General features: G+C 43.2%; 1 protein-coding gene across 4 annotated transcripts in view; it reads left to right on the top strand.

Moving 5' to 3' along the window:
* SORCS3 (sortilin related VPS10 domain containing receptor 3) overlaps positions 1-23,401 on the top strand; it is a 580,244-nt gene that overhangs the window by 443,784 nt on the left and 113,059 nt on the right. For all 4 annotated transcript variants that reach the window (XM_032880553.1, XM_032880561.1, XM_032880570.1 and 1 more), the window contains one exon: positions 22,239-22,328. In XM_032880553.1, the coding sequence (XP_032736444.1) occupies positions 22,239-22,328 (90 nt within the window). The remainder of the gene's footprint in view (positions 1-22,238; positions 22,329-23,401) is intronic.

Raw genomic sequence — 23,401 nt, 5'->3', positions numbered from 1 at the left:
CATTGGGCTCTCTGCTCAGAGGGGAGCCTACTTCCTCCTATCTCTCTGCCTGCCTCTCCACCTACTTGTGATCTCTGTCTGTCAAATAAATAAACAAAATCTTAAAAAAAAAAAAAAAAAAAAAAAAAGAATGGCTTTATGGAGGAGGTCAGATTTGTACTGCAATGATTAATGTCCGTCTCAAAAGCAAGGAAAAGGCAGGGATTCCTCATTCTGTTCATTGAAATAAAGCTTCCTCAGAAGGCTTTTGTGAGGGCAGAAAATCCTCAGACTAATAGTAGCTTCTCTGCCAGGGTTTAAACCCAGAGACTGATATCTGCACGAGGAAGGCATCTGGGCATCAGGGTAGGTAGTATCTACCTCTCCTACCAGTGTCTACTGAAGAATGATCCCAAGAAAAGAAGCTGGAGTGTGTCAAGGCTCAGGTCCAGCCCAGCCCTTATGGGAGACATCTCCAGGGAGAACTGCTAAGGCAGAGCTGGGCTCTGAGGACTATGCATTTTCTGAAGGATACTTGCTATCACTCCAGAATTTGGCTTTTAAAGGGGAACCTTATAAAGCCACATTATTTTCTTCTTTGCCTACAATCTGAGCAGCTGAATAATAGCTGGGTGGGCATAAAGGGCTCTGGTGGCTTTGGTTTTTCATAATTTTAAGGGTTTTATCCACTTGAATTTTTTAGTTTTGTAGAGTATTGATATCCCTTATTTTTAGTGCCATCAGAGACCTACAACTAGAAAAAAAAAAAAATCTTACAGGAAAGGATGCCAGTTGATCCCCTCGTTCTTACAGGCTTTTTTTTTTTTTTTTGGCCAAATGTGATTTTTGGCAGGTTTTACATTGAGTGTTAAGGGAACTTGTCTCAGGAGCCACTGAAAAAGAAGAAGGTCTCTGGCCCTCTTAACCTCTCCTTAAATAGAGTCACTCAGTTTTTGTTTGCTGGGTTCTTAATACCTTTCTCATTTGACAAACAATCTGCTGCTAAGATGTGTTCGAAAACCACTGACTTTCTGTAGCACAGTTGGCTCCATGGGTCAAAGGTCAGATGTTTTGCACACAGACAACTGAACCACAGGGAATCAGAGGACATGCAGTTCCGTTTCCTTTCTCTGGAAATTAATGAATATTATGTATGTGTGTAAGGCATACTTATTTTTCCATGAGTGAGTCATATACAAATGCATATGCATTCGAGATTAAAGTTTAAATAACCAAAAACCCAGTAAACTCTGCATAATAAACTTCCCATGACATTGATTTTGCATGAAAAATTCACCCTCAAAAATATTTGTCCTTCTAAAGGAAAGTTCCCATGCCCAGTTATTTCTTTTTTCCTAAACATGATTAGTTTTGATTCTGTATCCTGTGTGTGGTTGAAGGGTCCGTCTACTACTCACATGGCTCCTACAGTTTAGGAGAGACCCCAAAGGTTCTGCCTCACCTTTTATTGTTCTGTTGACAAAGAGGTAAATGTAGTCATCTTGATGGTTTTGCTTGAGGGGACCAAATGTTTGATCTCCTGCTTTCAGCTGAGCTGAAGATATACAGAACACTGTGAAATTTGTTAATCTGTCAATGCCTTTTCTGTGCAGGGGGCCCCAGGGCCTGGGGTTTCATAGTGAAATCAAAAGGAGCTAATCCTTCCCAGAAGAGCCCTTGTTTTAATGGGAAAGTGTCTGCTGAAATGTCTCCGTTCCACATGGATAAAAGAGAAATCGGCTTTCCTCTGTAGGGGCACGGGGATAGAGATAAGTTGGTTTCTGTGTTCTGAGCCAAGAAGGTTGGAAATCCTGCCTTTTCTCCTTATGGAGTAGCTTTTCTAGTGATTATCCTGGAGAGTAGGTGGTTCAACAGTGGTAACAATGCAATCCCTTCAGGATAGGATTCATACCCTGGCTATTAGGGAGTGTGATGAAGAATTACGAGTAGAGCCCTAATAAGTCATCTTAAGAGAATTGTGTGTCCTCGCTGAACTACACGGAGCCTGGTCTCCTCCCTTCCTCAGGGCACAGGAAGTGGCCCTCAGTGAAATAAAGATTCATTACTCATTGAACAGAGTTTCATTGTGAGTGCAATTGTACTAAACGAAACAGGTCTATTACAGATATCTAAAACACAAGAGAAAAAACAGATCTATAATTAAGATACAAACAAAATACTCCAGAGGCATGAAGAAAGCAGAAAATTCAAAGGGAAGGCCATCCTCATTCTGCCCAGTCCTTCTCAACATCCACAACTAGACCAGTATCAGTGTATAGATCCACACTTTCAGCTCCTGGTAATGTTGCGTAGATGTAGTCCAAAGAGGTGTCCCCTCTGTAGCAAGGAATCCTGTGGGTTGAGCAATGGTATGCAGAAGCAGGGTCCTGGGATGATTCTAGTATTAACAGTGGAGCCAGTCAGTAATTCTGATACAAGCTGTTATTGTTCAGAGTTGAAAGGTGTTCTAGATGAATTTGCAATTAATAAGTACTAGTAGCTAGTTAAGGTATTTCTTGAGGTCCTAGAAGTATGGCAGGTACAATGGAGCATGACAGGCTGGAAGGTGTTGCCCCTGCTCTCATGCCGTTTGACTCAAGTAGCTGGTGGTCTGATGTGGGGCAGAGGACCCTGAACTTACGCACTTGTGGTGATAGGGTTCTGTCACCTACCAGCCAGGGAACATGGGGCAGTTCACTTGGACTTTGAGAATGCTAATTTCCTCATCTCTGTAGAATGGAAGGATGCCCCTTGCCCTGCCTAAATTGAAAGGTTTTTATGAGGATCAAGGGAGATGATAATGGCTTTGAAATGCTCTGAAAGCTACAGAGCCCTATCAAATGCAAGAATCAAGAGATTAATCCACATGCAAAAGTCAGCCTCCCTACTTCCGTGTATGCACATTTTCTTTGAAGAGTTTTTATAAGCGGTCATGGAAAGGATTTTGAAATCTTTTCCCCAAATTCATTTTGTAATCACTCATGGGTTCAGCCCATGTATCAACATATGTGTGTGATAAAATCTTCCCACATGCCTTCCATAGTGCTAGTTATTGAAGAAACCAACTTCTCGTGATAGATATGTAACTGTAGATATGCTGGGGTTTAATTCTCTTTCAAGACTCTTGAGTGTCTTCTTGTAGATGTTGGTCCCTAGCTCTCCCAGGTGTTGACAGTTTAAGTTTCTGGTTTAGGCAAGAGTGTGGGAGTTAGCAAGGGCTCTATGGCATGTCTACTGTATCTCTAATAGTTATCTTTCTGACAGAAAAAAAGCCCTGAGGCAGAAATTAATAGAGTGTAATTATTCAAAGAAAAACTATTTGGCAATATTTTAAATGATGTTAATTTGGCCTTAATGGGAGAGATTTGAATGTTAAATAAATAGCAATTTCATCATTAGGGACACATTTACAACACAGGAGTTTAAAGGAAAATGAAAGAGTTGCAGAGACTGTCTTCAGAAGAAATTCAATAAAGACACCTTCAGGTGAATATTCTTGAAGCACTTTCAGAATCTTAAGTGAGGTGTTTTCAACAGCCAGCACTAATGGAAGTTCTTTAAATAGCATGTTGCTGGGATGTGTCTCCTATACAGGCAATGATTTTAGGGCCTTGATGTAAAAGTTGCTACTATTTTGAAATAGTATTTGAAATAGTTCCATGAACAACCACAAATTAGTGTAAGTCATGATGTTCAGTTGATCCTGGCGTTGAAGAGGTCCCACCCCACGTCCTTCTGGCTTGTGTTTGCTCAGCAGCCAGCTCAGCAGCAGAGGTGACCTAATATCACCGTGCCTCTACTGCACTGTGAACCTCTTGCTTTTTGTTCTGATTTCTGATTTGGGCTGATTTCTCCCAAACGAGATGCTTGCGAGAGACCCTTTGGCCATCGTGGTGGAGATAAACAAACCTTGAAATACCAAGGTGTCCGGATCCTCTGGGCTAATTTTCCCTCTTCCTATGTCAGGAGAGTGATATGGAGTCTCGTTCTCCATGGGACTTCATAGGATCCCCTGTGGGCCTGAAGCCCTATTACTCATAGTAATAGTAATTACCAGTTCAGTAACTCTCTTTGGGATGGCTTTTCCTCCCTCATTTCCTACTTTCTAGTTCTACCTCTTTTATTCCCTCTTTTGTTGAGAAATTGATCATTTCTCAAATGCAAACAAACAAAATAGCCCCCCACCGAGAACAGAGCAAAACATAACAAAACTACCTGCATAAAAGCCCTCATCGCAGTCTCTACATTTCCAGGCAGAGGGAACCCAACTCAAGGAAACTAAGAGACTCTCAAATTTATTGCACGCCTATTATGTATACAGTATTGTGAATAAATTGAACTATCCAAGAAAAGTAGAATCATCTGCATGTCCATATAAAATTTTTCAATCCAAACCCTCATTCCCATCCCTTCTAACTTCTCATGGACCTGGCTTTACCTATTAGCCTTCTTCCCCTATGTCTTTAGCATGTTCTTTCCTATTTTAGACTTCCCATCAGTATTGAAATATTTTAAAATATCTACTCTCCTTAAATCAAAAAAAGAAAACAAAAATTTCTTTGAACCACATGTTCCTCTCTATAAATGTCCCATCTTTTGTTCACAAGCAGATTTCTTAAGAGCTATCTATGTTCTTTTTTTTAAGATTTTATTTATTTATTTGACACAGAGAGACATCACAAGTAGGCAGAGCAGCAGGCAGAGTTAGAGGGGGAAGCAGGCTCCCCACTGGGCAGAGGACCCTGAGATCCTGACCTGAGGCGAAGGCAGAGGTTTAACCCACTGATCCACCCAAGCATCCCAAACTCTATATTATCCCACTTTCTCATTTTCTTCTCTTTAACCCACTTGAGACTGGCTTCTGCCTTGTCTACTCCATTGAAATTACTTACGCCAGTTCATCAAGATGTCTTTGACTTCCATCCAGACTATACCTCTCCATCACTCACTCAGCTGACCCTTCTGCAGCCCCAGCATCTCTTGCCTGCCGCGCATCCCTGAGCACACTCGGCTTTGCTCCTTTCACAGTGTGTGCTTCAGCTCCTCCTCCTACCTCTCCGGCATCATCTTCTTCCTCTCCTACCCTCAGGGGTCTTCCTCAGCCCACCCTTTAAACATGGGCTGTTCTCAGAGCTTTTCGTAGGTTCCCTTTCTCTGCTCACTTCCCAGGCTCTCTCTGAGCAATCCCATCTCATTGATTCTCCAGGCACCAGTTCCCAGTCAGATGCTGATGATTCCTATGTGCCTCCTGCTGAGACAGAGCGGCCCGGGGAGGGGCTGTTTATTTCCTGAATGCCCAGCAATCCTTGAGGCTTGGTGATCTCTTCACTCCGTTCAGGCCTTTGCTGTTCAGGTCCCGAATGAATGATGAAGATTTGTTTTTCTCCAAGAGATCTGCAGAAGCTCCATGAAAGTTACAGTACTTGTTACCTGTGAGGCCAGCATTGTAAGGAATCTTTTCCCTTAATCTCCGAGAATTGTTCTGTCATTTGCCCCGTTATTATAGCACAACTATTTGCTTTTCTAGTAGTACATGAATGGGATATGTCTGGCTTCAGGGTGTCAAATTGTTTTTGTTTTGTGTATCACCTTTGGGTAATTAGTAATAGCTGCATAGAAGGCTGTGTTGTTGTGGTTCAGTAGGAAAGACTGCTGCTGTTAATTAGTGGTGTCTCCATGGGCTTGAGAAGGAAGAGTAGTGGCATGGATGCTGGGCACAGTATATTTTATAGGAAGGGTGGCACTCGTTGTGTTTAATTATCCAGGAGCCTCATGATTAGATGCAGCCTGTGCATTCTGGTCTGGAAATTAGATATGTTGTCCGGGGGACCATGAGTGTTTCTGTAATTCAGCCCAAAGGAGGGAGATCAGACGCTCTCAATCTCTTCCATATTGGAAAATATGCAATTTCCTGTTTTCAAAGCAGTGATGCCTCAGAATGCTCTTTCCAGGTTACCCCACCACCAGTTTTTAACCCACCCATCAGCAAACTGAAAGAATGGTTGCCACGATTGATTTGTGGTGTCTCATATTTATTTCCTGCTAAATGTATGACTGCTAAGCTTGCATTTTATTTTCTTTAGTTCTACTTTAATCTTCACAGGATCTCGGTGTGATGGACATTATTCTCTTTAGTGTTCCATGGAGAATTTCAGAGAGGTTCAGAGAATCCCCCTTTGTCCTGGAGCTCAGTGATGGCAGGGTTGGGATATGATATCAGAGCTGCCTGGGTTCATAAGGAATGGCAAAAGAGGACAGTGATCTACTTCTCATTTTGTTTTCCCAATCTGAAGAATCTTCACATTAACCCTGCATCGCCGGTTTTTCCGAGAAACTTTTCCAGATGCTGTAAAAATGGAAGAGAGGTAGCTGTTGCCTCTATCGTGGCGGACACCAGGGGCAGGGAAGCCTTCCTCCCTCCTTGTTCTGTGGACTGTTTGTCAGGATCTGTTTCAATTTTGTTTCAGATCAGAAACTTTCTGCACCATTAACCCAAGAAAGGCTTAATGGGATTCAGTACAATGTAATCATGCCTATACCTCTGAGAGTTGTCCCTCAGATGCACTTAGAGGATTATTCAAAGACTCATCGCTAGGGTGGGGGTGGGGGAGCTGGGTGAGGGGCCGCATGCTTAATCATCGTTACCATCCCGGGCTCCACTTTCTTCAGCTTTCCCCACTTACCTTGTACCTCTTGCCATGAGTTACCCAGTTTCCGTCATGTGCTTCTGGGCACAGCTTCTCTTGAGTCCCATTCCTGGGTGCAGAGGAGCTACTGAATCATGACCCAGCTGGGTCTCCCCATTGTCCTTCCCTTCCAAGTCCCAGTAAGTTCCCCACACCCTCTCTTCTGAAGCATAGCTCCCAGGAGGATGCCTTTCCTGGGGCCTTCCCCTATTAAAGATAATTGTATTGTAAAAACGACAGTGCTGATAATAAAGGCAGTTGGGCTGTGGACTGAGAAGAAGACTATTAAATCCACTCCTCTCCCCATTACCTTTCTAACTAGGATACAGATCTATTTATTTCAGAGTTTCAGCTTTTAAAAATTTTACTCGCTCTGCCTTTACCTCTGTAGCTAGCTAATGGGGTAAACAAATGCTTTGGATTTCACAAGCAACTTTTAAGAATCTGATTCTGAAACCCATCATGATCAGTTAAGAACTAAGGCCTTTTTAGAGTTTAATAGTGGCAGAGCCAGTGGCTGATCGATCTGCTTAATTTGATTGAGCACCTACTGAGTGCTCTGGGCAGTGATAGGTTCTGAGACAGAAGGATTAATAGTTCATTCATCCATCCATTCAACAAACATTTGTTGAGCACTTAATGTGTCCCTGTTATTCTAAATGAAGGGCATATAATGGTGTCTTTTTGTTTCAGACTAGGTGAGAGGGTGGGACTCTATGGCCTGACTCTTACCCTAAGCAATGTTCAGAAGCTCTTGAGAAAGTGCTGGGCTTTTTCTCAGGCTGAGGGAGACTCATGAGGCTTGATATGATCAAAGATACTTTTCTGGAGAAGGCAAGGCTCGAGCTAGGCCTCCAAGTGGAGAATCGACTTGAGGAGTCTAAATTTAGGACCATCCAGTGCTCTAAGGAAGAGACCATTCTGTGGTAGGAGACAGTGTGCCACAGGATGGGCTGGGCAGGTCAATGGAGGAGAGGGGGTGGGCAGTACAGCATTCCTGGGTTTAAGTTTGGTCTCACCATTAACTCCCTTAGTGACCCTGGGCCCTCACCTTTATAAAACAGATACAGGTGGAATGGATCCAGTTTAAGGAGCGTGAGGGACTGGATGAGTTCTCCCACCCACTCAGCCTCTTTCTCATCCATTGTGGACACCACCAAGGTATCACCGTAGGATTCCAGAACTTCATGGAATCCAGTTTAGAAGGCAGTGGGGTCTATGACTCCAGAGTTCCCTCCTAATGCTACCGTTCCACAAGTCTGCTCACTCTCCAGGATGTTCCATTTAGTTAAACGTGGGTGGGCCGGGACTGTTATTCAGAAGTATTTCCCAACTTATTTCTCCAGTGTTAGAAGCAAAACGAAAGATATTTAGGTTGTAGCTACTCCCTTAAGAGAGTTGCTGAACCGTTCTTTCCTCCTTTCCTTTCACATACATCTACTGAGGGCACAAGGTGGATAGTACAATAGATCAAAAATTTAAAAGCACAAAAGTAAAGGTTCCTACCCTGGGGGGGCTTGTAGTCTAGTGAGAGAGAGAGATCATACGTATGCAGAACAATGAAGAAGAAAAATAATTACATGCTGTGATCCAGCAATGAAGAAATAAACATAATTGCAAGAGCCAATCAGAGCGAAGAAGAGACTTCATCAATTCATTTATTGTCAGTCCCTTGACAAGTATTTCCGGAGTCCCTGCTATCCACAAAGCATGGGACCCCACTTCAGAGATTTGATAATGAAGGAGATAAACTCCAGCCCTTTTCTCATGGGAGTTTATGAGTCACATGATTCTCATCTCTGATAGTTATTAAAAGGCAACAATAAAATAAGAGCATAAATTAGAAAACTCTGCACGCAGACCTGTGTGTTTGTGTGCACACACACATGCGTATGTTCATGTAAAATACCTCCAGATTCTGCTTTTGAGATGGGGACGTATGAAATGATTTCATGACAGGTGGATCCACGCGCACTCTTCCCTCCCCCTTTCTAAACTGGGAGTCGGAAGGTCTGAACAGAAATCAATCCCAGCAATTTATTTTTAACTTCTTTCTCCTTAGCCGGGATTGATTTTTGTCTTTGTGATCAATGGCACAGAGAAAAGCTCCATGGCCCAAGCAGCTGTTCAAGCACTTGGTCTGGTCGGCCCCACATCTATCGAACAGAACATTAGAAGCCGATTATGGAGGTAATAGAATGAAGATGTTTGAAGGATGGGCCTGATTACCCCTGCCTTCCTGGGAGGAGTGCCTACAGGCAGGGGGCTGCCTGTGCTCCAGCCCAGGAGAGCTGCAGGGCTGGGAGACAGCAGGATACTGCTATCCCCAGTGGGCAGAAGTCAGGAGGAAGCCAGGAAGGGCAGGAAAGCACTGGGGATTCACTCCCCCTTTGCCAGCCTGACTCCCTCCCGCCTTTCGTTTTTGGCGCTCTCTTTTTCTTCCTCCAACTATTTCATCTTTACTATACCAACTGCTGTTAGGTTTTGGTCTGCAAGGTGAATCATCTGTTGCAAAATAGGAAAGAGAGAGAGAGAGAAAAAAAACTGCTTGGCTCTTTCCCTCTCCCTGCTTTAAGATTTTTTAAAGTTTTCTGATTCTTTCATCTCCATTCTCTCTGTCCTTGTTTTCTCTAATCCTGTGTGTACGTGACAGGACCATGAATTTAGCCACTTCCCCTCTCCCCCTGGCCTTGTAACCTCTGGAGGCCAGGCAAGATTGCTTCCACCTCGTCCCCTGAGAAATGTCCTCGGGAGGGGTGCACCCCTCATTCCAATGCACAGTGGTGATGGCAGCGACCACAGTTGGCGTGGAGAGCCTTCCATACCCCAAGGCCTTCTGTCTGAGGCTCCGGAATAAACGCCTCTGGTTTTGCTGCCCCAGGTGGCGATTGCTTCCAGGTTGCAGTAGGGAGAAGTGATCGAAGTGCTCTTAATATGATTGTGTTTATTATTTCGCTCAGCTGTGTAATTGGTTCTTAGGTATTCCATGTGTGCGTGGGAGGGGAGGCATGGAAGTGGTGGCTTCCTTCCTTCCTCCGAAATGTCTGATAGGAGTCCTTGTGAAGTTGATTGAACAGAACCCTTCCGTATATAAAACACTATAAGCCTCATATTTTCTTATTTAAGATGTGTTCTCTGCCTTCCTCTGTGATTTTTACCTCTTGGCTAACTTTCTTTCTTTTTTTTTTTTTTAAGATTTTATTTATTTATTTGACAGAGAGAGATCACAAGTAGGCAGAGAGAGAGGAAGGGAAGCAGGCTTCCTGCTGAGCAGAGAGCCCGATGCAGGGCTCGATCCCTGGACCCCGAGATCATGACCTGAGCCGAAGGCAGCGGCTTAACCCACTGAGCCACTCAGGCGCCCCTCTTGGCTAACTTTCTTATTGAATAATCTGTAGTTCTTGCAGAGTCAATGTCATGTAATAGTACTAGGTAACACCTGCTGAGTGGCTGGTGTGCACGAGGCATAGTACTAAGGCATTTTGTTGTCATGACATCCTAGGAGGGAAGTCCTACTCTTACCTCTGCCTCACAGAAGAGGCATAGAAAGGTGAAGTTCTTTTCCTAAGGTCACACAGCCAGTGAAGAGTGGAGTGGAGATTTTGACCAAGGCTGTCTGATACCAGTACATTTGTTCTGCTTTTTAAATGAGAATCCCAACCTAAATATTCTTATACTTTGAGCCAATTAGGTCAAGGCATGTGTAAGGGGCAGTAAGTAGGAGCAGAAACCCTTCACGTGAGGTAGCAGCACAAAACACGTTTGTGGAGTCATTGAATGACTATAGAAGAAACTGGCAGCAGAGAATCTTAGGATATGAATTGAAGACACTTGTGCTGAGGAAACCAGGACCTGGGATGTGAAGGGATACAGAGCACAGGGGCATGAGATTCTTGAGTCCCCACTTTGTGTCTGGTGCATGTTGGACCAATATGTTGTGAGTGTGCCCACTCATGGTAGGATGAAATTGAGATCTGGAAGCAGTGAAGTGCTTTTCCCAAAGACCCATAGTAGCCAGTAGGGAGGGGTGAGGGAGGTACAGAATCCATGTCTAGGCTTCTGATGCAAGGCTCTTTGTGAATTTTCTCAACAAAGAACTAAATAAAGTAACCAAAAAGGTCCAGAAAGATAAATTTCTGGTAATCCAGCTGTAACTCTTGGGCATTTTCTTGGAAGCAGATCTATGTTCTTGATGGAACCTCTGCAACAAGAAAAAAAAAATGAATAAAATCGTAATAAGGGTATTGAGCAGAGTGGTGTAAACTTTTTATTGGAAATGTCAAGCAAGAGTGAAGCATAGTGTTTATGTCAGATACTACACAGCAAAAACCCATAATAAAACCTACACACACCCGCTGTTTCTTGACATACTTTTTTGAAGCAGCACTTTGGGAACCAACAACCAGTGACCCACCATCTTGCATCTCACTTCCTACAGTTTCTCCAGATGCGCCGCGATCTTTCTCTCCCTTCAAGATCCATCCCCGCCATATCCCCACCTTTTCTCTCCATCCCACCCTTGGTTACGTAGAACACTATAGTCGTATCCTGGTTACTCCATTGTTCCATCTTCAAATCCATCATCCCACTCAGCAAACAGAAAGCCCTTTAGTGTTGAGAACCCATTCTTCTCCAAAGGTAGTGGGACTGTCAATAACACTACATCCATATGTATAATATGTATTACACATATATACATGTATATTACATATACATGCACATGTGTATTACACATACATGCACATATATATGTATATGCTCTATATTACAGGGTATGTGTGTGCATGTGTATTGTGTGTACACTGATTTTGGTGATCCTAGAAGGAGCATGAAAATAACTAGAGTCAATTGCTTCTCGGCCTTTTGGCTAAGATCAATAACTAGCGTCATGTACTGTGGCTCTGAGGGGTTACTTCTCCAGCACCCAGCCTTTAACCAGCTCGGGGTACCAGAGCACTATCACCGGTGTTATGTTGTTATTTGTATATCTTATATGTTAGGCTTGCTTTTACAAAGAAATGGTAAGCTCCATGAGGTCGCAATCCTATGACTCCCATGGTACCTGATATAGCCTGGGCACAAGAGTGCTGGATAAGTTTTTCCTCATTGAATGATGTATGCAACATACAGTAGAATTGGGGCCAGTACCCATCATGAGATGTCTAAACATGAACAGTGTTCAAGGAATGATGGGGATTTGGCCAGATCCTTAATTAACATGTGGATTCAGCAGTAGGTGGAGATTATCTTGAAATCTGCTTCTCCGTTCCCTACAGGAAAGCATACTCTCTTATCGCCATGTTATGTTGCCAAACACTCAAAGGAGTATTTGATGTAAAATCACGACCCACTTGTGAAACCCATGCAATTATCACCACTTTGTCTTTTTCTGATCTTGACTCAGCAGACACAGACTGAAGCAGCCTGGCAACCTGAAAAGAGCCTGGGGATTCAAGGCAGACGTTCTGTGGTTGGCTTTGAGCCTCACCTTTTAGTAGCAAGGTGACCTAAAGTCAGGCACCTTCATTCTAAAATGGGGATGTAATTAGACCTCCCTCACAGGGTTGTGCCCTGACCAAATGAGATTCAGTCCAATAATAAAAACTAATGGCAGGGAATAGAGTCCTCTAGAAATATTAGTTGTTATGACATGGGTGCCAGTTACTAAGAGAGGGCAAAATGGGAATATAGCACATTATCTACCATAGAAAATAGTACAAGAGAACTGAAAGGTACCAGTTTCCCATAATTTAGAATAGCAGCTGGTAAGTGCAGTGAGAAGGCGACAAAGAGCTCTAAAAATCAGAAGAAGAAAAGATGAATTCCCACTGGGAAATTGGGGTGGAGAGGCTTCCTTAGGGAGGTAGTTTGTGATGCAAGTCCCTGCGATTTCAGTGATGCTGGGGGCTTCTCGTGATCTGGGTCATGGTAAGTCTCTCAAGGTAATTGGTCCTAAATTAACCATTCTTTAGAAAGGCTCTGCAGGAGACACTTCAGGCTTGTTCGGGGTTGTAGTGTTAGTGGTGTCGTCAGGATTTTGAGAGCCAAGTTCAAATCCAGGCTCTGCCACTTTGGAGCTGTGTGATCCTATGCAGTCAGTGAACTCACCAAGAAAGTGGGACTGCAAAGGATCCCCTCCATGTGGTCATCGTTCATGAGAGCAGAGAGCGCAGACAGAGTGTGAGTGCAGAGCTTGACTCACCAGTGGTGCTTCCGCCGATGGAGGACAGAAAAGGCATGACACGAGGAGTACAACGGGGAGGCTCCAAGTAGCAGTTGGCATTTCACAAATATTCACGGCTCTCTTGGGGAAGTGGTAGTGTTTCCTGAGAAACAGCTTGACAGATGGTTTAAATCTGTCCACTGCTGTCCCAAAATTCACTCATGAGGCATGAGAGTCCCATGTTGGTGAAGTTTTGCTGTCGTATCTAGCAGCCCACACATATTTCCCAGGCCGCCTGGAAATCCCAGGTCCCAAAGAAGCATCCCTGTTTCTATAGAAAATTAATGACTTTGTTTGCCTTGCCTTTTTAGGATATGGAAAATATCTTGAACATATCGGTAATATTAATCATTCTCTAAGTGGCGGTACAGGCCTGCCATTCATCTTGGCTGGCTGATTACATTTCTCTTTATCTCAGCCTATCCATTTCCTGCTTCCTTTGTGACATCCTTATGGCCCACCAGTCTGTGGATAGCTCTAGCCCCACTGGAGAATTTAAATTCTTCCTGCCTCCCTCGCCAACAAACAACAGAGTGGACCCGTCTGGATCATTGGCTTGATTTTTGTCTTAGTCTCTTCATACTGCTATAGCAGATACAGCACACAACAGGATCTTATGTACAGATAACAGAATCTTTCCCATAGTTCTGGATGCTGGAGATCCAAGATCAAGGTACCGGTAGATTTGGTGGCTGAAGAGAACCCATTTCCAGGTTCGTAGACACGGGGCAGAAGGGGCAGGGGAACTCCATGGAGCTTTAATAAAGGCACTTATCCCTTCCCTGAGGACCCCACCCTCCTGACGTAATGGCCTCCCAAAGGCTCCACCTCCAAACGCCATCACACTGGAGATTAGGTTTCAACATAGGAATTTGTGGGGAACACAAACTTTCCATCTACAGCAATTTTCCAGTGAAAAAATTCTAACATCTTAGGGTTTTTAGGTACATACCATAGGTCAGTTATAACCTTCTGATCATTACATTGTAGAACACTTTACAGTTCCATGAAAGCATTTTATTATCTCATTTACTGCTCTGTAAGAGAGAGGTAATTATTTGTTCCTTTTTTATGGAACAATAGCCCTGAAACTCCAAGAGATTAGTTACCATGCCAGTTGCCTCTCTGATAACCAATGAAGCTGAAACTAGAAACACGGAGGTTACTCACACCAGGACCTCACACCCTTCTTCCTTTCCCTTCTTTCCCACTATTTTGTATTTATTTTCTGAAATTCTGGAAAACTAGAGAAAAGACAGAGGCTGGTGTCTGGCTTGGGAAAATTTCAGTCACTGAGCTAACCTCATAACATCAGCCTATAGAGAGGAAAAAGGCTATGGGAGGTCTCAAGTCAAAGAGAAAACTTACTTAGGTGGAAGAAGACTATAGATGCTAGACTCCTTGCAACATCTGCTCCGGCCTCCTCGGCCCCATCTCTCCCGAAGCCACATGAAGCTTGCAGTCTACCGGGACCAGGGCCATTTCTGAGAGGGGAAGCAAGGGGATGTTTTGCTGACGAGTTTTTAACATGCCACTGTAGGGTTTCCATGGGTAGTGCTTGCTTGCTTTCTTTTCTTTTCTTTTCTTTCTTTTTTTTTTTTAAGGCAGCTCTGGTATCCTGATGTGGAATACTCAAAGTAGACTGTTTAGGTTTTGGCTTTTTAGCTATTATATTAATTATATTAAATATAATTATACAAAGGTAGATAGATAGATAGATAGATATTCAAGGTGCTCCCACCTTTTGTGCTCTGAGATGACTATTCAGTCCTTATCTGTTCTTTTTTATTTCTCCACTCACCGTTGCCTTTTTATCTGTCTCCCCGAACCTTCCAAAAAAAAAAAAAAAGTTAGGAGAGGGAAGGCAAGGATTTCCATTCTAAAGGGTCAGATGTACATTCCAAGAACTTCTTGCCCTCCAAGTCACGAAAGCCAGAACACAAAGATAAGTCTTGCAGCCATTAATGGCTCAATCTCTAGCATGAAACACATTGGCTTCATTGGGTTCATAGGTGTCATCTCCATGAGATCATCCTGCCCAGAGGCCCCAGAAAAAATTACAGTCCTCTCTCCCTGGTCTCTTCTGACCAGGTAGCCCATGTGGCGACACCAGCACTTCCTAAAACCTCCAGTTGGCACGTATAAACTGCCACCGTGGTCAGCCCCCAATCAGCCCCCGGTCAGGGGGTGCAGGCAACTGCCTTCTAGCTTGGCAGGTGCATGTTCTATGCAGTGAGCATGTAGCATGTGCCAGCTTCAGGTCTAAGGCTCTTTACGTACGGTACTGTGTTTACTCCTCATGACTGCATGTTGATGGGTCGAATTGATGTCTCCACTTCCCAGAAGAAGAACTGGGAAAGTTAAAGTAATTACCTGTCCAAGATCACCAAACCAACAAGTGGCAAAAGCAGGACTGAAACACAGGTCTGGGATCCTTACCAATGTACTATAATGCTAAAAATCAGAGGGAGATCCTTCTTCGAAAAAATGTAATTGGAAATGTACCAAGTCTGGACCTTGATTGTATTTGAAAAAACAGACTCAGGCGACTGATTGCTCTCCTAGGGCTGTGGGTAGACCGGACACGAGTCTTTCCCCCTGTGCTTTTCTGACTCACCACCTTAACTCTCCCTTCCTGCCAATCCTAGGAGGCAGTGTAGGTTCCAAGAAGTCTTGGCAAGGGTTGGCCCAGGTGACAGTTCTTTGTCAGTATGTTTTGGCCAACCTTAGTATTCACCTTCCCTCCAGCACCCCCTCCCCCCACTACAGATTGAGAGAACGATATTGGCTTCAGTGTCGACCATCTTATTCCAAATCTCTTCTTGGTGAGATTATTTTGGGGGTAGTTATGTTAGGGTTCCAGTAAAAGATTTTATGTGCAAATCTGTTCTAAAGAAGGTTCTGCCCCAGCACAGTGTACAAGTGGTAGGTAATAGACCCACTCTTTCTAGAAACAGGCAGATAAAACTGCATATTATGTTAATATCACACAGCCTCCAGGACATAAAATGAACAAACATCAGTTTGACAAACACTAAATTCAACATCAAAGAGTCTAGCAGAGGAGATGGCTTGCTGGTAAGATGTCATGTGGTTCCAGACCTCTAGTGTGGTACCTTAGCAAAACATTTCTGGAAAACGAGCTTAAGCTGGCAGGGGCAGTGTAGCCTGCTGTGGAAAAGCCCCCAGGACCATCCCAACACTTAGAGCAACTTCCTGATGAGACCAATGGTTATTTATCGACTTTGTGGTCCAGCAGTCAAATCCTGCTCCTTTGTTCTTGAGAGAGAACTGTGATCTTTGAAGGAATTATGTAGGTGGAGAGGAAGAGAAAGGCCTAACAATGTCAAGATTTATTTTAAATAATCTGAATAGAATTAATGAGCAAAGAAATTGGAAAAGTTAATTGTGCATCCTAACAACTGTGTCGTTTCCTTTTGTTTCTTGAAGGAGGAGGGGCTGCTGCAGGGGCTGTGTGGGAGTCGCTAATGGAGGCCTGTACAGGTGGCTACTTCGCTTGTGTAGGCAGATTATTCACATCATATTGGGCCCAGCAAGGTCCTCTAGCTGGAAAACCTTCTAAATGTCATTTCCTGAGTTTCTTGTGCCAGCCAGAATTCTTTCCACTCTGGTCCCTCTTATTCATAAACGTTAGTAGGAACACTGTTCACTCCTGTGCAACAATAGAGCATTGATTTCTGAGGGCTGAGGAATGGATATGATTCCTCACATAAAAAGATCAGCTCATAGGCATCTTCCCTGGTGAAACGGGAAGTTGAGTGACATGGGATCCATTCCCCTCCACAGAGCTCTGGAAACCCGACGTAGCCTGAGGGACGAGCATAAGCTTTGCAGTCAGACAAACTTGGGCTCAAATTCCAGCTTCACCATTTACTTGCGGTGTGTCTTTGAGTATGTTGTGTAACTTCCCTAGGCCTCAGTTTCTCACCTGAACATAAAATAGAAGGCTAGTGTCTACAGAGGAACAGGACTTGGTATATACTAAATACTCAGAGTATGTTATATTATTTTTTTTTAAGATTTTATTTATTTATTTGACAGAGAGAGATCACAAGTAGGCAGAGAGGCAGGCAGGGGGGCGGGAAGCAGGCTCCCCTCTGAGCAGAGAGCCTGATGCAGGGCTCGATCCCAGGACCCTGAGATCATGACCTGGGCCAAAGGCAGAGGCTTAACCCACTGAGCCACCCAGGCGCCCCAGTATATTATATTATTAATATTTATGCTTTGTAGGGTACTGCTAATGCTACTAAAAATAATAATAGTAATACTAGTCATTACTAGTGTGGATATTAAATAATATCATGAATGTAAAGCACTTAACATGGTAGATACCTGAAATGTTAAGTTTTGCTTCTCTTTTCAGATTACCTATGCCCACTTACAAGCTCTAGAGATATTACAAGTTTTCTTCTCTCTATGGCAGAAACAGACTCAACATGACTCCAGACACTTTGGTTCGTTCTTTCTTTCTTTCTTTCTTTTTTGGCATATTTCTCTCTCTCCTCCAGGGCAAGCCATCTTCCAGAATCAAGGAGAAATTAAAATAAGTAAATAAATAAATAAAAGATATGTCAGGTTAGACTTGGTTACGGTAAGAATGAGAACAAGTCAGAAGAGACAGATGTGTTTAATGGTCAGTGCATTTGTCCAAAGGAATCATTTTCACTGGCCAGGAGCCCAATTAAACCTGTAAAATGGAAATCCAGAAAATCAGATTAACGAGCCAGTCATTAGAGAGGAAAAGACCCAGCTAATTCAGTATTTAGCATGACGGATGGACCCAGAGCAAATAATTGGATGACATTCATCATATGTAAAATAAAAGGTGTCACTGAGAGGGAAAGTGGTAATAATCTCTGGGATTTACAATGCCAGCGGATTTGCTTGTGAGGAAGAGAAAAGTTCATCAAAATAGATTAATAGTCACTAAACTTTATTCTTTCTTTGTGTGTTGCCAGAGAGTCACACAAATAACAGTGGAGAGGCAGCAAAAGCATCAGCTTGGTATCCTCCCAACACTGTAAGGATTTGGCTTCCAAGTGGGGAGTGCTAGAAATAAGTTCCTGTGACCGTCTAGGTACTGGGTGGGAATGGAGAGTTCTTCTCTCCATCCATGGTTTAGTCCCTAAACAATGGAGGAAATCAAACTCCAAGCATCTCTGGTTGAGTGGATTAATCCCCACAATTCATTATTGACCAGTTAGTCAATGAGTCTTGAGCCCCTGTTCCATACGTGACATTTTGGGGTTGCACTTATTCCTCATTAAGGGCTTGGACATGGGGGAGAGTCACAGATGGGCTGTAACAATGAAAAGCTGTGTGATATCAAGCAAGGTAGTTGACCACTCTCAGCCTCAATTTCCTGACCGGTAGAGGTATTATGTATTATATTATGTATAATTAGAATCAAATGAAGTATGGCGTATAAACTGCTCATTGTCCCATTTTCTGTGTAATCAGCTTTCATTGCATAGTAGCTATTATAAATCTAGTTATTATCTCGCGCCCTCTCTTCTATGAAGATTTCATTTTTAATATACACCATCAATGTCATAACAGATTTTCTGGAATATGAAGAAAGGTTATATACGCATGCGAATTACAGAGACTTTTATATGTTTTTAAAAAACATCTTGGAGTCAAGAAAATGTATTGCTGTTATAGTGAGATGAGTGAGGTGAATGGAGACCCTTCTAAGTCTTAGGAGGGGGAGAACAGGTCTAGAGCCAAACTTTGCTGGGTTCAAATTTATCTTATCTTGGGCAAGTCACTCAGTATCTTGTAGTCTCTGAAGGGTTGTCATGAGGATAAAACTGGATAATTTATATAATGGCTACATGCAGTTCTGGAGCATGGTAGATGAACTCAATCAATTACAGTTATGTCATTACTTTTATTATTATGTATTCACCAATCACTTGGCCACGAGGCCAGCACTTCCTAGAAATCAGGGAGGTTGAAACCTTAGAAGAAGACATGGAGGAAAGATTGAAGGAATGTGTGTCCCACAAGAGTAAATGTTGAAAGGGCTGTAGGAATAGAGAGAACAGAGGTCAAGAGTTGAGAGAGAAATTGTAATGAATTGGTAGCATCCAAACCCATCCATGCACCCATTGGCCTTACAGTGAGGTTAAACCATGAATTAGATGGTAGCAGATACAGAGAATGATGCAATCAGGACCAAGCAGAACTATGGGAGCCAGGTTGGTATCAATGGGAGAAACTCTGATTCTTAGGTACTGGAAGAACCTCTAGCCTCCAGGGGCTTCATCAGCCCCTTAGTAGTTTGGATCGTCCCATCGTGTACCTGAAGTATAATTTCCATCTTGATTACTCAAGCACAAAGTCTCTCAGTTGTGTGTGTAAGCTTGTGAGAGAGAAGGTCTGGGCTCTCTCAGGCATAGCTGGGCTGAGTTCCCAAATTGGTGGTGTCCATCACCCTGTTGAGGAGACCACTCTGTTCTGCTTTGGCTCTTGGTGATTTGGAAACCCCAAAGGACACAGTTTTGTTTGTGGTGCTGATCAGATGCTCAGTGGTGCTCTCCCCTTGTTCCCTATGGAACCAACTAGGTCTTCTCAGGAGAAGTTTCTTTTAATTGCTGTACTCTGATCAGCATTCACTAACAGGACTAGCCTTCTCTGATGCTGCTTTATTTCCCCAAGGCAAGCTTGGTGACATTCAGGGTGTCCTGTAGAGACCTGTTTTTTAAGCCTATGATAAGTGACCAGAGCATTTACTTTGGGATTTAAAAACTTTATCACTGGGTATGAAATCTCCTTTAGGGGTGATGAAAATTGTTTAGAATTGGGTAGAGATTGTGTAACACTGCAAATGTGCTAAATGCCACTGAATTTTACATTTTCAGATGGTTAATTTTATATAATAGGAATTTTGCCCCAATTAAAAAAAAACTTTATCATCATTGTCAACACAAAATCAGGAAAATAACTATATCTCAGAGGGAGGCCAGGGTCAGGATGGGTGTAGGGCACGGAGGCACAGAAGTGTATGTCAGTTGTCTTTAAAGTTCTAGTTCTGAGCTGCTCGGAGTGGGGTCCCTGAACCAGCAGTATCAGAATCATCTGGAAACTCATTAGAAAAGACAATTCTTGGACCTCACCCCAGAGTGATCAACTCAAAGATTCTGAAGGTGGGGCCCAGACGTGTGAGTTTTAAGCAGCTTTCCAAGTGATTCTGATGTAGCTTAATTTTAAAACTACTGTTCCAGTTCTTTGGTTGACAGGCGTGCACGTGTTGGTTTTATAATTTATAATTAAAACACTAATTCAAAAAGATGATAAGCATGCCTATGTTTATTGCAGCATTACTGACAATAGCCAAATTATGGAAGCAGCCCAAGTGTCCATCAGTAGATGAGTAGCTAAAGAAGATGTGGTATAGATCTCTAAAATGGAACATTACTCAGCCATAAAAAATAATGAGCTCTTACCATTTGCAACAACGTGGATGGATCTAGAGAGTGTTATGTTCAGTGAAATAAGTCAGTCAGAGAAAAATAAATACCATATGATTGCAGCCATATGTGGAATTCAAGAAACAAACAAATGAACAAAGAAGAAAAGACAAACCATAAAACAGACTCTTAACTATAAAGAACAAACAGATGGTTCCCAGAGGGGAGCTGAGTGGGGGGAGTGGTGAAATAGGTGATGGGAATTAAGAGGATACTTATCTTGATGAGCACTGCGGAATATATAGAATTGTTGAATCCCTATATTGTATACCTGAAACTAACATAACACTATATGTTAACTAAACTTTACTTAAAATAAGAAAGAGAGAGAGGGGGAGGGAGGGAGGGAGGGAGGAAGGAAAGAAGGAAGGAAATTAAACAAAGATTAAGCCAGGACTAGTGATAACTGTGTATTTAGTACCAAAGGTTATATTTTAATCAGATTCTTTGCAGTTGAAATTTATTTTAAAAAGAAAAAAACTTCTTAGCAACTCATTGATCTTAATGTGAATGCCCCACCTCTAAGCCAGTGCCGAGCCATACACATTGGGAATAGATGTCTTATCAAAAACAAAAACCAGGGGCACCTCAGTGGCTTAGTTGGTTAAGTGTCTGCCTTCGGCTCAGGTCATGATCCCAGGGTCCTAGGGACCAAACCGGTCTTTCCTCTTGATTCATAGCTTAAGTCTTTGCACCAAGTTTTTTCTAAGGTTCTGCCTTCACTTGGATTCTAACATTTTCTCTGCCTGGCAGTCTCTGTGCTTCCAATCTGTGCAGAGATACAGGGGGCCATAGGAGACGCCATCTCTTGGAGTGAGGAGCAATGGGTGGCTTTCCGTAGAGATGTGGCGCCTCGCCTGCTCCCCGCAGCCACTGTGGATGGCCACCAGGTTTGGACTGGTGTGGGAAGACTGGCCTGTCTCCAGCAAGTGTGTGATGAGAACAAAGAGGGGAGCCTTCTGCAGCTGCCTCCTCAGTATGGCAGCCGGGTTGCTATTGTCCTGCTATTTTCTCTAAACAGCCTATGGTGACTTCGCCGGTGAATATTAATGTCCCCCCAAGTTAGGACGATTGGGCAGAAGCACCATCTGCAGAGCTGTGCCATGTTGGCAGGGCTTTTCAACAAGCCCAGACCAGAGGACCATTTCTTGGAGTGGTTTCCAGGTTCCTATAAGAATCCATCCTTCCCAGGATTACAGAGCTTGACTCCCCCAGCCATCAGACAGCAGAGCTGGGACTCACACTCAGGATTTCTCACCTTCCAATCCAGAGTTCTTCCTCTGACCCTTGATTTCTTTAAACCACTTGCACATGGAAAGGAACAAAAACTACCTTCTCAATGCATGGATTTCTAAATATGAAGGGAAAAAAATGTGCTCAGAACAGAAATGAAATTAATTTAAGGTAACAAGAGCTTTTGAGCAATAGTAGTTATTCAGATTCAGAAAAAAAAATCATTTCACAATCATGTCATGATTGCAATGGAATAGAAAATTATTTTAAGGCAAAATAAATTGATCATGGGTACATCTCACATGAGTAGTTTCTGTTTGCAGTTGAAAGTATGTATTAGGTGTGTATGTAGGCAGAGCACAGTGATCAAATTCAGAGTCCCTGCTCTCACTGAAGGTGTCAACTATTGGGAAAGATTGTTGTCATTGCTTATTTGTTGTCTAAGTGTTGTGACTTGGGAACACCTCAGTGCTGTGGGACAGAGGCTCAGTGCCAGCAAGGGATACTCTCTGAAAGGTTATCACCAACCTATTGTGGCTGTTGATGGAGAAGCTAATACCTTCCAACTTGGCCATGCTCTCTGGCACCATCTGACTTCTCTGTGTTTCCCTTATGATCCAGGTGACAACAGGTGGAAGAGCCAGCTACTACGTGTCCTATCGGAGAGAGGCCTTTGCCCAGATAAAGCTGCCCAAGTACTCCCTGCCCAAGGTACGTCCAAGCAGGGAGAGACTGCCATGTTGGACTGCAGGGAGTATGGGGCTCTGGCCTCTGCTGATGGCCCCGAACCTGGGTTCTCTATTCTCCTCTCAGCGGGGCATGTAGGCAAGAGCTTTGATTCCCTGTCTCATACATCCTGTATAGTCTGGAGTCATTTCCCAGTGAAAGGAGAGCTATCACACAATCCCTTCTGGGAGTCCCTCCCTCATGCAAAGGCCTTACCGCCAAAAGAGGGACAGGTTCAGAAGGGCCCCGACAGGAGCCTAGACACTATAGGTATGTATGCACAAAGGTGCCCAGGTGAGTCTTGTGGAGTTCATGCTTCTCTCTACATTTTAATGCAAAATGTAAATGCACTGCCTATGTTTCTGCTCCCTTCTGCCATTATGAGTAATTAAAAAGGAATAATTTACTATAATGTTAATATCAAATGATGGCATTTTAACTCCTTTGTTGGAAAATCTTAAAACTTATCCTGTGGACTCCATCCCTTGTGAACAATGGCTTCCTAGAGGAGAAGGATCTTAGAACCTCAGTCTAAACATGGACAGGATACAACTGCATCACCTAAAAAGGCTCCCAAAAAAGGCAAGGTTCTGGTTGGACACATATCAAATGTAATGTTGTAAAGCATCGGGTCTGTGAGCTGGTGCTGGGAAACAGCATGAAAGGCTGAATGACTACAGAGGTGGGAGGGATTATGGGACAAGAGGGTGGGTAATCGTCACCCCTGGTTGTTTCATTCATTCATCATTCATTAATTCATTCATTCATACATGCATGCATAAATCTATTCATTCGTTTGTTCCTTCTTTTATTCAACTATTGAACTGTTCTTTCTCCCATTTCGGCTTTTACTCATTGCCAGGCACTAAATTAAGCTCTATGGAGAGAGTAGAAAAGAAGCCACAAATGGTCCCTGCCTTCGTGGAGCTTATATTCTGGTAGAGAAGAGAGACACTGAACAAGCAATAGTAGGTGTAGGGAGTGTTATAGGTATAGAAGTTCAAGGACCATTGTGACATAATGGGTGGAGCTTACCTCTACAGATACTGAGGTCAAGT

Source organism: Lontra canadensis, unplaced genomic scaffold (genome assembly GCF_010015895.1).
Source record: "Lontra canadensis isolate GAN:19392208 unplaced genomic scaffold, GSC_riverotter_1.0 scaffold3, whole genome shotgun sequence".
Lineage (NCBI taxonomy): Eukaryota > Metazoa > Chordata > Mammalia > Carnivora > Mustelidae > Lontra > Lontra canadensis.
Note: the sequence above shows the minus strand (reverse complement) of the source record. Positions and strands in the feature narration are given on the sequence as shown.